The 13,945-nt window shown below is 31.0% G+C and overlaps 2 protein-coding genes across 5 annotated transcripts; both read right to left on the reverse strand.

The window, feature by feature from the left end:
• Nucleotides 1-38: 38 nt before the first annotated feature.
• LOC145034779 (keratin-associated protein (DUF1218)) lies at nt 39-2,278 on the reverse strand. Of its 3 annotated transcripts, none has more exons than XM_078983285.1 (4): nt 2,173-2,278; nt 952-1,064; nt 618-832; nt 39-516 (listed from the first exon to the last, which is right to left on the reverse strand). In XM_078983285.1, exons 2-4 carry the CDS (start codon nt 1,039-1,041, stop codon nt 231-233), a joined length of 591 nt encoding a protein of 196 aa, XP_078839411.1. In that variant the 5' UTR covers nt 1,042-1,064; nt 2,173-2,278; the 3' UTR covers nt 39-230. The 3 variants fall into 3 exon arrangements, with proteins under 3 accessions (XP_078839411.1, XP_078839409.1, XP_078839410.1); XM_078983283.1 differs by having other exon boundaries at nt 2,126-2,270; XM_078983284.1 differs by lacking the exon at nt 2,173-2,278 and adding an exon at nt 2,013-2,163.
• A 5,290-nt stretch (nt 2,279-7,568) lies between these two features.
• LOC145034780 (serine hydroxymethyltransferase 3, chloroplastic-like) lies at nt 7,569-12,319 on the reverse strand. Of its 2 annotated transcripts, none has more exons than XM_078983287.1 (12): nt 12,147-12,319; nt 11,030-11,244; nt 10,156-10,351; nt 9,910-10,084; nt 9,712-9,829; nt 9,509-9,621; nt 9,292-9,414; nt 9,013-9,117; nt 8,830-8,916; nt 8,648-8,755; nt 8,211-8,283; nt 7,569-8,079 (listed from the first exon to the last, which is right to left on the reverse strand). In XM_078983287.1, the coding sequence occupies exons 2-12, from the start codon at nt 11,241-11,243 to the stop codon at nt 7,802-7,804; spliced, it is 1,590 nt and encodes a 529-aa protein (XP_078839413.1). In that variant the 5' UTR covers nt 11,244; nt 12,147-12,319; the 3' UTR covers nt 7,569-7,801. The 2 variants fall into 2 exon arrangements, with proteins under 2 accessions (XP_078839413.1, XP_078839412.1); XM_078983286.1 differs by having other exon boundaries at nt 12,143-12,318.
• Nucleotides 12,320-13,945: the final 1,626 nt, after the last annotated feature.

Raw genomic sequence — 13,945 nt, forward strand, 5'->3', positions numbered from 1 at the left:
GGTTGGTGTTTCCCAAATCTTTAATAGGAAATTCATCATTGAGAAAGCGCTAGCGATAGTTTTGCATCCGAAATTTATCCATAGACATGTTTTTCACCAATAGATATCATAAAGATTCTATTTACAGTGTTCAAATCAGACCACCTTTACTTTGCATTTTTTAAATCATAAAATAAACTCCACTTAATGGGAAACACATTTAAACAGAACAAAGCAACTATTTTTAAGTTTTAAGCACTGCCCTTGATGACTGCATCAGCATCATCATAATCAGTGGTGACACCATCAGCTCCTTTAACATCATCAAAGTAGTCTTCTCTTGCATTATCAGCCAACATAAGTGAAACCAACCAGAAAAGAGCCGAATCAAGAGCTAAAAAAGCACCTCCACCAAGCAACCCTGTTTTGGCTGTAGGGCAGCTTGTTTCAAGGTTATAATGGACATTACTCACAAGGTGTTTGTGTTCTGTTATCGTGGGCCACAACAGCATTGTAGCTGCCAATCCAGTTGAACCCCTGTGCACATGTCACAAAATTTATAAAAATGTTGCTATTGATTAATGGTTTTAATTTTTAATATGGAAGTAAGGTGTAAGATTAGGGTGATGTGTACTTACAAAGCTATAAGGAAAAATACAAAGAAACTTGTGCTTTGAAACAATGCGGGCCATGGGATTGACTTCCCTTTGTAAGGGTAAAATAGAGATAACCCTCCAGCCAATGTTGAGGCAACAAGAAACCCAAATGATAGATACCCCAAGGCAACTGTGGGGTCCGCTGGATACTTGCAGATAACTACGTCTTTTCCTGTTATTGGAGTTCCAGATGCAGGCTGCATAAAGAAATTTTCATCATAAATATCATGGAAGTACAAAAAATATATAGTTTTTCCTTGTTTTATGCTAATGGCCTATTGAGATTTTATGAATATATTAAAACAAAGAAGAATGCCTTCTTGTTTTCAGCAATAACACCAAATATGAAGGACAAGGTGCCAAGGGCTCCCACAATCAATGACATTTGTTTAGTAGTAACGGCCATTGCACCTTAAAGACTTTGATTCCCTGCAATTAAAATTGAAATTGAAGAGTTTAAATTAAACAAAGGGAAAATTCAAGAAATCAAAAGCTTATTTCAAGAAAGGCTGAAACGTAAGGATGTTGTTATTGTTGATTAATTACTTGTATGTATTTCAGATCTCTGTTTTGGAAAAAGAACCAGAAAAAAGACACCCGTGTTTATTAAAAAACCACCCACATTTAGTCTCTAAACGTGCTGCAATTCCTACACCTCGAAGCACATGGATGAACATAATTTCATTTAAAAGTTAAACCGATAATGCGAATTAAATTAGAGAGTGGTTTTTCATAAAGTTGGGCGGAAACCTCCGTCAATTTAAAAGTTCAAGATTTAACAATCCAAGAAGTTCAAGGGTAGCTTGCTTCTGGGAATGGAATGAAGATCCAAATGGATAAGAAGAAACGATAATCCTCAAACCATATAACACATACTATTGAGCAAAGATTCTGATTTCATGATCGTTTGAATGATCCAAGAAACATCATAATTAATTAAAACTTGACTAACGATTTGCACTAAAAGCCACATAAACATATGTTTAAAGCAGATTTTGAGTGATCAAATCAATTCGGGAGAAGTAAAGAGTAGCCCGTTTGACATCTAAAAAAAATATCTAAACCTACTTCTTTTTCAGAAAAATGTTCACAGCACGAACTAGTGATCAAACCACGCAGATTATTACATACATATGCATATAGCAAGAACCAAAAATTATCATAAAAATATACAGAATCCAGAAGTCAAAGATGCATTACTATGTTCACAAATACACACCAATTTGACTAATTAAAACTCCAAAATTGACATTCAAAGATGAATTCCCAGTCTGAAGAGTAATATCTAAATTGATAACACGAAATCCCTATTTATATCTGCAAAAATTCATCTCAACAAACAAACCGCAAGCAAGATCCACATATGAGAAAGCTTACCAGAGTCAAGTTGAACGAACTATTCTCTGAGAATTAAACTAGAATTGAGTTTTTATAGGACCCAGATAGATAACAAGAGAAAAATTATCAAAACCCGGAGAGAATTCACATACCAAGAATCTTTGGAGTTTGATAGAAATCAAATAGCTCGGATACGTACCAAACCAATATAAGGGAACGAATCTCGGGATGGGATAAAAGATAAAGCGAAATCAAAGGAATCAGCTATTGGGATAATTTAATAGTCAACGATAGTAGAAGCCCACGAAAAAAATGGGATAATCACCAAGAAAAGGAATATTGTAAAATAACTATTTTTCATATTTTAAAATATTAAATTAAAAAAAAAAGTTATAAAATTTTTTTTAACACATATCAATAGTTTTTGTACTTGTCATTTTGTGGTATTTTTTAATAAATATTTTTTTCATTTGTTATTTTCTTTTTTTTATCTTTATTAATTAACACATCATATTTTCACTTTAATTAATAATTGTTTTAATTAAAAATAACCAATAAATTAAAATATTACAACTCATATAGTATTTAATATATTTCCTTTTAAATTCAAATTTTAAATTTCAAATTTAAATAAATTTTTGTTTAAACCTTCATTTTTTTTTTATCCAACCCGTATAACATACGGGTTTCACAACCAGTAAAATATAAATATTAAGTATTTTGTTAAAGAAAACGTTGAATATAAAAGTATGAACATTAGTTATTTTTTTAAAATAAAGTTTCAAAATAAATACAAATAAAGTGATGAATAGATAAATAATTTAATTTATACTAATAAAACAACTATAAATAAAATAATTATATTTTGATCATATTTTAGTTTTATCAATGAAAACAATAAAATTTGATTATTTTTCTTATGTAGACAATTTTTGCCTAGAATGATAATAAAGTTTGAAAGAAATATGCATATTTGAATTATATATAGAAAGAAATATATTAAAATATGAAAATATAAGGAAGCAAATTAATAACACATTATTATTTTCTATAACCTAAAAACCAAAATAGCAAATTAAGAAAATTAAAGTTATTACAAAATGACAAGTGGAAATTAATGTCTGAGAATTAATCATAAATTTATGTATCAAAATACATGAGAATGTGACAAATGATAGAATTTGTTTTTATTTATTAGAATAGATATTTTCCATTTATTATCATATTTAATATTTTTCTTGTATAAATATTACTATTATATGATATTTTAATTTAGAAAAAAAAAACACACAAAATTACATGTGGCAAAATTCTTGAGAATTTGACAATGGATAACAAAATGATCATTATTTATTAAGATAAGTTTAATACTTTACATATATAAATATTTTCTATTTTTATCATATTTAATACTTTATATATATAAATAATTTTATTAAAAAAACCCATAAAATTATTTGTAGTAAAACTCATGAAAAATTAACAATTGGCAACAAATGATATTTATTTATTAAGATGAATTTAATACTTTATATATATATATATATATATATATATATATATATATATATATATATATATATATATATATATATATATATATATATATATATATACACACATTAATACTATATGACATTTTAATTTATGAAATCCTTAAAAAAACATGTGGAATTAAATTTATTCAAGCAAATCACAAAATTATATGTGAAAAAAACTCTTTAGAATTTGACAAGGGGCAACCAATGATCTTTATTTATTAGGCTATTCGGAGTGGCTTCGGCATCTTATTCAGCATTTTTGGCGAACACCAGGCCGAGGCCGAGGCCGAGGCTGAGGCATGTCGAGCTCGGCTCGACAACTCAGTGATATTTCACCGATGAGAGAGAAACGATTTTCTTTTTTTACCCATTAACTCACATTCCTTTTCAAAAAAATGTCTTATGTGCAAAATATATAACCTTTTTTTTCAAAATTTCAAATTTTAAACCCTCAATTTTCAACTATAAATATCATCATCCATATTTATTATTCACCCCATTTAAATCTTCTTAATTCGATTCTCTTAACTTTCTTATTGTTCGTCTTCTTCTAAACATCATCACTAAAAATGGCTCGTGTTTGACCTCCTGAAAAAGAGATGTTACCCGCTTGTTTATTGATTGAAGTAACAGAAGATTCAATCCACATTAATGACAATTCGCGTAGTTTTCGAGGGAGAGTCGTCGAAACATTCAACAGTCAAGCCCATATTCCTCGAAGTAAAGATCAACATTATTTGTTTAATTACATATGATCCTCTCTCTCTCTCTCTCTCTCTCTCTCTCTCTCTCTCTCTCTATATATATATATATATATATATATATATATATATATATATATATATATATATATATATAAAGAAACGAAAAAATTTAAAAATGAAAGAAAAATGTTAAAAACATTTAAACCGAGTATATATCTATTTATTTTATTATTATTATTTTGAATTTTTTTTCTTTTAACGAAATTTATAAATAAATAAATGAAAATGATAAAAAAAATTAAAAAAACACACACTACACTTAGATGACGTTCCATGAACGTTCGTCACACGTGATTAAATACTTGTGTTCGTATTAGTTATTACGAACGTAGGTCGCATGCGAACGCACTACGGTCAAGTGTTTGGGTTTAACATTTGTGTCATTGTCTAAATGGATGGTTAAGAATTGTTATCGCAGTCCTCACCGGAATCGGACCCTATATATATATATATATATATATATATATATATATATATATATATATATATATATATATATATATATATATACACACACACACACACACTATGGGTGAGCATTTTGAGCCGTATATCGGACCGAACCAGTGAATCGGAGCGAATCGGACCTATACCTGGACATTTTTTTGGACCCCCAGGCCGGTTCTCGTTTCTAGGATTTGATCAAATCCAGTCTGGTTTTTTTGCCGGTATGGTACAGCTAGAGCTGGCAAAAATTGATTCAACCCACCAACCTAACCCGAACCCAACCCAAAATTAGCAGGTTGGGTTGATATTTTCAACCCATTTAAGTCAAACGGGTCAACCCGTCTAACCCATTTAATTAAATACGTTGGATCGGGTAAAAATTATCAACATATTTTCAACTCACCAACTCATTTAACTTTAATTTGTATTTAATTTAATAATTATTTAAACAGTATCATGTAATAATATTAGTTTATATATTTCAATGTGTGTATTATTATTTATGTTTAAAAAAATGGAATCCTAATTCCTATCTTTTTTCTTATCACCAACAATACTAGCCACTCTCCAAAATCACTTAGAAATTACATTTGTTTAATGTTATTTGAACAATTTCTTTGTATATGTAAATTATAATTGTACTTTGAGATTTTATTTACGTCTATAACTAGTTTAAGTGGTGTAATCTTTAGTTAATTTATATATTTATTTTTATTTTAAATGGTCAACTCGGTAACAACCTATTTATTTGAAATGTTCGATTAGATTGGAAATATTAACCTATTTAAATAAATAGGTTGGGTTGGGTTGAAATCTTCAACCCAATTAATAAATTGGTTGAACCCAAACCCAACCCAGATCGACCCATTGTCAGTTCTAGGTACAGCCGGTTCTGGGTAAAATCGGTTTTAAACGTGATTTAAAATTGTGTATTCTGTGAAATTCTTTAAACAAGCATATCTCATTCGTTTTAAATTGGATTGACATTCGGTTTTTTCAAACGTGTAATTTAGAGTTTGTAGATGATTTTAGACTATAATTTTGTTATTTTTGGAGTTATATTCAATTAATTACAATCCTTCAAAGTTGGGATATCAAAACTGAAATATTTCAACTTTTCGGTAAGAAATTTAAACTTTTGTGATCTGTGAAATTCTTTTAAACGATCATTTCTCATTTGTTTTAAGTCGGATTGAAATGCGATTTTTTCCAACATGTAGTTTAGAGTTTGTAGATAAGTTTAGACTATAGTTTTGTTATTTTTAGAGTTATATTCAATGAGTTACAATCCTTCAAGGTTGGGATATCAAAGTTAAAATATTTCAGTTTTTCAGCAAAAAATTTAAATTTTGTATTTTGTGACTTTTTTTAAACAAGCATACCTCAAACCTTTTAAATCGGTTGATATGTTGTTTTTTCCAACATATAATTTAGAGTTTGTAGATGAACTTAGACTATATTTTGTTGTTTTTTGTATTATATTCAATGAGTTACAATCCTTCAATATTGGGATTTCAAAATTGAATTATTTCAATTTTTCAATTATTACTTTTTATTAAAAACAAACTACATTTTCATTTTGTTTTTATGTAGAGATTGCACAAGTTTTAAACATGTTAGATTTAAATGACAATGATATGGGAAATGGGTCAATGAAAGATTACATTATGACGTTTGTTTGTTAGATTGATTTTAAATTTTAAACTATTTTGGTGTTACGTTAATTACTTTTGTATGTTTGTGTTAAGCTTGTTAACTTTTGTTGATGAACTTGATTTATATGTTAGATGCTTTTAGTTGAAAATTTAATTTTGTGAGTTATAATATTATAGATAAAGTTAGATTAGTTATGCATGAAATATGATAAAGTCATTAATTTATTTGACTCAAAGTTCAAACAAATGATATAAACAATCAATATTTGACCGGTCCGACGAGTACGAGAAACAGAAACATATTCGTTTTTACGAACTGCATCGTATTAAACCCAAAAAACATATTTATTTTAATGACTTGTAACGTATCAAACCGAATAACATATTCGTTTTAACGAGTTGTATCAACCCAAAAGCGCGTTTTAACAACTTGTATTGTATGCATTAAAGTTAAACCGGTCTAACCGTGTCCAAGAACAAAAAAAAACAGACCTGGACCAGGACCCAAGTCTCATGACAGTCCACAATATTCTCCGAGACAAAACCGGTCCAAAAGCCGATTCGTTCTAGTCCAAATGTTCACCCTAATATACACGACAACATAATCTGCAACTCGATGTCTAAAATATGATTTGAAATTTCAATATTGTAAAAAGGTCGGGTTAATGGATCGGACTTGACTGTTCAAGACCCTGAAGGTTATTGGAGCAGAACAGGTATGTTTTTATTTTTTTAAAAGGCTTGGATAAAAGGATGATTTGCTCCAAATACGTCAATGTGACAGGTCTACATGAAATACAATAGACGTCCCTAGGTTAACACTTTATATTTCCAATTAATTATTCCCTTTGTCTACAATGCTTGATATCTATTAATTCCAAAGGTAACGCTTATTAAAAGATATTATACATTAATAATATACAAGTAATCTATACGTTACACTATTAATTTACAAACTCTTAACCCTGGACAAATAAAAGGACCAAAGCGGCCAGACCATCAGCCCAATTTTAGTTCTTGGCTTGCCAAATTCAGCCTAGACTCTTTTCAAACCCCCAGTAACAAGTCCTCCAAACAAGATCTCTTAGAACTCAAGTTAGACAAAAACTAACAATGAAATGCTAACCCAAAATAAACAGGTTTTGGTAAAAGATTGCAATATGTTTAAATAAACAGGTTGACACAACATTAAATTAAACCTGTAAGGTTAGTGTCAAATTTATTCAACCATACGATTTAGCAGGTCTACTTAGGACCAACCAATACCCACAACATGAGCCTACCTCCCTCCCTCCACAGGTTACAACTTACATGATCTTTTCAAGTTACAAAATCTTTTGATTAAAAACATCTCAACATTCTTAAAAAACCAACACATCCAACTTCAACCAATTTATGACATTTTTCCTACAAGACAATTTTTACAAACCGGGGATCGGGAATTGAGTTGTGAGTACCTCAACTCTCTTTCTGAGATCCGAAACTTGACCCGTGAAACCAAAATCTGAAGAAGCTACATACTTGATAAAATCTTGTACCTTTGACCCACCAGTCACAGCTTGTTTTATCTCACGTGTGAGTTGCACCCCTTCGTGAATTAACTCAGCAATATAAACAAATTCATTTTCTGTGAACCCACGTGTCGTCATAGCTGGCGACCCAATCCGTATGCCACCTGGCACCAGTGCGCTTTTGTCACCTACAACATTTAAATCAAAACAATGTTAGTACTAAGACTCAAGACCTTGACCATTTCTTTTTCTTTTACACCCCAGGGGTTGTTTTGTAAATAAGATCAAAGTTGGAGGAGGAAATACAAAAAAAATATACCAGGTACGGAGTTCTTGTTCAAGGTGATGGAAGCCATGTCTAGAATTTTCTCTACCCTAGCACCATCAAGACCCTGCATTTATACAATTTGGGTTGGAGTTAAATACAAGAAATAGCTTATTTATTTCTATCCTACTTTCTGTTCTTTCTATTTTGTTTTTTTTTTCTTATTAATGCATCATACTTTGAAATTTCTGTCCAATTTTTTAAAGAAATTGGATAAAAATTTCAAAGTAGGATGCTATAATATAAGCAATACCTTACATTTTCAATGGTACTTATGAGGAATAGAATTAATCCAGTAAACTATATATGGGTGGGGGGGGGGGGGGGGTATTTCTTTTTGACTTGATACAGAAAGGAGTTATCAATGAAACCAAGTTTTTACAATTTTAGCCTCGTTTATTATTATTATTTTGAAAGAAAAAATAACTTACTAATGGCCTCAGATCCACAAGAACCAAGTGGTTATCACTTCCACCAGAAACCAATGTGTAGCCCAACTCCATCAATCTTTTAGCAAGAGCTCGACAATTAGAAACAACCTGCAACCATGTTATGTTATGTTATTGAAAATATTAAATGTAAAAAAAAAAAGATAAAATGTAAAGAAAAAGACCTGGTTCTGGTAGGCCTTGAACTCTGGAGACTGAGCATGCTTCAGGCAAACCGCAAGTCCTCCTATTGTATGGTTATGTGGACCACCCTGTTATTTTTTATTTTTTTTAATTAGTTAAAAGAAAAAGGATTAATGAAAAAGTTGGGAAAAAAAAAAAAAAAAAGGAAAGAGAGTGGAACTAACCTGCAAACCTGGGAAAACAGCATTATTGATGGCGGATTCTAATTCGATGCCTAAAACAGGATCTTTCTTGAAGAATATCATGCCGCCTCTAGGCCCTCTCAGAGACTGGAAACATGATGGAATGGAATTGAATAAGTAAGGTAATAATAGAATGGAATAAGCAACTTTTATATGATGTGTAAGAGCAAAACACAGAAAAGCACAACATACTTTGACCATAAAACTATGAATTTTTTATCAACTCAGTCAGCAGCAAATGCAATATTTACCATTACCTACCTTGTGTGTTGTGGTGGTGACAATATCACAGTAATCAAAAGGATTCCCAACCACAGAAGCAGCAACAAGTCCACTAATATGAGCCATATCCATCATCAGAAAAGCACCAACACTATCTGCAATCTTTTCGAGTGCAACAATCATACATGTCATTATTATATAAGAAAGAAAAAAAAAATACTCAACATTTTAAAGTCAACATTCAAAAAAGGTATACCTTTCTCATACGAGGATAGTCAAAATCTCGGGGGTAAGCACTAGCACCAGCAATTATAAGTTTTGGTCTAAATAAGGTAGCAGTTTTCTCAAGCATATCATAATCAACCAGGCCTATCATATGGAAAATAAAAAAACTAAACATTACATTAATATAAAAATATTATATTTTGTTGGAAAAGAAAGATAGACAGATTATAACACCTGTAGATTCATCAAGACGATAAGGCATAGATTCAAAATATATGGATGTTCCTGAAACCCGTCTTTTTGGTGTCATGAATCCATGAGACAAGTGTCCTCCATGAGGCAAGTCCAGCCCCTGAGTTTTTTTTTTTTTTTAAACTAATATCCATCTGAATATAATATTAAAAAATAAAAAATAAAAAATACACAACGCACCATTATTCGGTCATGAGGGTTGAGAATGGCTGTATAGACCTCAAAATTAGCAGGGGAACCAGATAATGGTTGAACATTTACACCCCATTTTTCTTCATCCAAATGAAATGCTGCTAATGCCCTCTTTTGGCAAAGAGTTTCTAGTTCATCAATGTGCTCATTTCCACCATAGTATCTGCAAATTAATGTATATTATAAACAATTAAACATTATTAGAAAAAATATATATATTATTTATGTATTGACCTTTTTCCAGGAAGTCCTTCAGAATATTTGTTTGTAAGGCAAGAGCCAACTGCTTCCATAACAGCTCTGGATGTGAAGTTTTCTGATGCAATAAGCTCCAAGCTTCTAAACTGACGTTGCTTTTCATTGTATATTATTGCACTAACTTCAGGGTCAACATTACTCAGTTCATGGTCAACAAACCCATTTCCATCACCTACACAAGTCAAATTTCATTCATCTTCATTCCATTATAAACAGATATATTCCATCAACTTTAAAATCATTAAAAATGGAGAAATTTGAGTCGGTTACATTTTTGGTCCCTGAGTTTAACCGCTCTTTGTAACTTTGGTCCCAAAAAATATCTCTTGCAATTTTGGTCTGTATTTGAGATTTTTGTAACTTTTGGTCCTTGTTATACCATTTTCAGGTTTTTTTTATAAATAATTGTTATTTAACTATTAAATAATTATTTTGTTAGATTAGGCTTCTTCACACCGGTAGAATAATTCAAACGAAGACAAAAATGGTTAGAATACCACAGCTAAACTCAGGGACAAAAATTTTAATTTACTAATAAATTACTTTTTGGTCCCTTGGTTCAGCTTATCTTTGCAATTTGGTCACTGTTCCAAGTAAGACAAAAATTGCAAAAAATCAGCAAAACTCGGGGGACAAAAATGTAATTTACTCAATGTCTGCAGATCTAGATATTCTTGCAAGCACTTCTTACCAATTTTGGTAAAGAGCTTCCTTCGATATCCTCAAATATTTACTTTTATATATATTCTGATTTATAATATATTATAGTTAAGTTATTAATTTATTTGGGCTCTTAAATAAATATCACTATAGATCTCTTCTTTAGGTGCAACAATTAATGACTAATTACCTCCTTCAACAACTGTGACTGGGACAGAAGTGGTGGATGGCTTTCCAGTAACCAAGCTAGCTTCAATTTTAGATGATTTATATGGCTTGAGTGATCCAAGATTCAGCTGATGTGGAAACTTAGTGAAACCAGGTCTTTTTGGGAGGAATGTTGATTCCTTAATCCATACAGGCTGTTGAAGGGAACCCATGATAGCTCCAGAGCAGGTATTCATACTGCTTAACATACAATGAATACCAATAGAAAACAGCATTAAGAAGAGTTACTCTTTTCAAAGATTCATATGCATAGTTTAAGTGTATGTAAAATAAATAAGCAAAATAATAATCACCTAAGCATTACAAGTTTACAACTTGTTTGATCTTATGAAACAAACGCAGAAGGGTAAGGGGTGGTTGAAATTTTGATAGTTTTGACAAAAGTAATTATTTTAGGTCAAAATAATCAGATACCGATATATGTATGTCAGTATGTGCCTATATTAACCTTTGTTAAGTGATTATTTAATTTGATTCTTTCAACTCTGAGGCAATCACTATCAAAAGGCAACACGCATAGTACAAACGCCTCTAAAACCATGGCATACATTTTCATGCATTGCAACATCCCATGTATCAACATTTCTTACGAGCCCTAATCTAACTCCACTTTCACCACAACCATTATCCAATTTTCAACAGCAAAAACACTGTCAAGTAAGCTTCGAATCCGCAATTAAGATTAGGCATGAACAGAGTCTCCAAGTACAAGCTTTATAAATACGCAAAAGTTAGAACAACAAACAGAAACTCCAAATCTAATACTAACAAATAATTTCCACACACTCCATAGAATCTCGATTGTAGATAAGGAAGTATACAATAATACAAACGATTCCAACCGAAACCTAACAAACAGAGGCATAACTGTGAGCACAAACAGCACTGGTGCATGCTGTCGGCGCAAACTAACAAAGAAAGGAAACATATATACAGAAACTAAGAAACTACAGACACCAAAGCGCAAAGCTACCTTCAAACCCAATTAAGAAAACAGTGTTCGTTTAACGCATATATATGTATATGCATGTGACTACCAAATGAGAGAACGACAACAAATTGAGTAGAAAAATACCTACGCTTGTATATTTATATGTTATCGAACCGCTTATCGGCGATTGAAGGTGTTGCCGATTGCGGTGCGAACGTGATTATGGGCGATTGATAAGAGAGACGAGTGTTGTGTGTTGTGTGTTGTGTGCGATAGACGAGAGCGAGACAAATTTATGTGTGCGAGAGCGAGACAGATGATGTCGGCGAAGACATATACTACACTAGTCATAAAACAAAAACAAAAAACCCTAGTGTATTTTAATTTTGTAAATATATTTTATTTTTTGAAAAAATACTATATCTCTTCTCTATATTAATAAAATAGTAGCTCTTTTGTCATATGTCATCATATTCGACATTTTAATTAATATGTTGTCACTTGTCAATCTATTATTTTTCCATTTTAAATTTATTAAACCTCCTCATTAATGTGATTCTATTTTAAATTTTAAATTATTGTTTTCATTAATTCACAAATAAAAAATATCTAATATATATTAAAAATTAATTTTATATATTTATTTAAATCAATGATTATAATTTCACATAACTAATAAAAATATCTGTTAAATTAATAATTTATTTAAAATAACTTATTAATAATTTTAAGTTTTTACTACAAAAGTTTGATTAATTTTATAACCGTGGTTCACATGGGTTATAAACTAATATATATATATATATATATATATATATATATATATATATATATATATATATATATACACACACACACAAGGTAATTTTTGAGACCCGTGCTAAACACAGGCCATTAAATTTATTTTGCGTATCTTAAAAATGAAACTAATATGTTATATTTTATTAGATATTTTAAAGTGCAATATCCTAATGAGAAAAAAATGAATGTTAAAAAACTTATAGTGTTATAGTAAGGAATAAATGAAACCACAATTGTAACACCTATAAAAATCATGCTACATTTATACTTTTTCAAAATCATTAATCATTACAAAACTTGTTTTCAAAATAGTATAATATCAGAGTATTCCAGAAACAAGTCATAAACTAAGGAGTTGTACGATCACGCATTTGCCTTCCCGCGATCATCTGATGTATCTGAAACAAAAACTGAAACTATAAGCTCAAAGCTTAATGAGTTCCCCCAAAATACCGATACACTGCAAATAACACATATATAAATAATAACATGTATTGGGTCCACAACTTTACAGACTGGATTACCCATGGGCCCACAGTGTGTGTTTGGATTGCCTTCCGGACCCTCAACTCATATCTAGAATACTCTAGGGTTTATTGGTTAGGATATCATACTCAACATAATACCAACTGTTAGGATATCATATCCAATGGGCCGACATTGGGGCCTTCGACCCCTTAGTATAGTGAGGATAACTCACCTCTCAACTGTCGAATCAAAGTGATAAACTCAAACTCTTGAACCACGGCCACGAACTCCACCACCTATATTTACCATAAGACCATTTCTATAAATTTCCAATTTACTAAAATGCCCCATAAGTCAACTAGTCAACCCTTGGTCAAAGTCCAAGTCAATGGTCAAGGTCAACAATCTATGTTGACCCGACTCGTCGAGTGCAGTTCATTGACTCGTCGAGTCCTTCTAGAACTCGAGTAGTCGTGAAATCCCCCGTTGACTCGTCGAGTTTCCCTGCAACTCGTTGAGTTTATGCATATCTAAAAGTCAGGAAAACCCTAGCTGACTCGCCGAGTCCATGCAGAAATCCTTGCACGACAATCTTCATCAAACTTGTCGAGTTGACTATGCAACTCGTCGAATCCCTTCAGTCCTTTCTCTGTTCAAATGCTTTTTAAGCCATTCCAA

This window comes from Lactuca saligna, chromosome 3, assembly GCF_052625555.1.
Source record: "Lactuca saligna cultivar CGN05327 chromosome 3, ASM5262555v1, whole genome shotgun sequence".
In the NCBI taxonomy this organism is placed as follows: domain Eukaryota; kingdom Viridiplantae; phylum Streptophyta; class Magnoliopsida; order Asterales; family Asteraceae; genus Lactuca; species Lactuca saligna.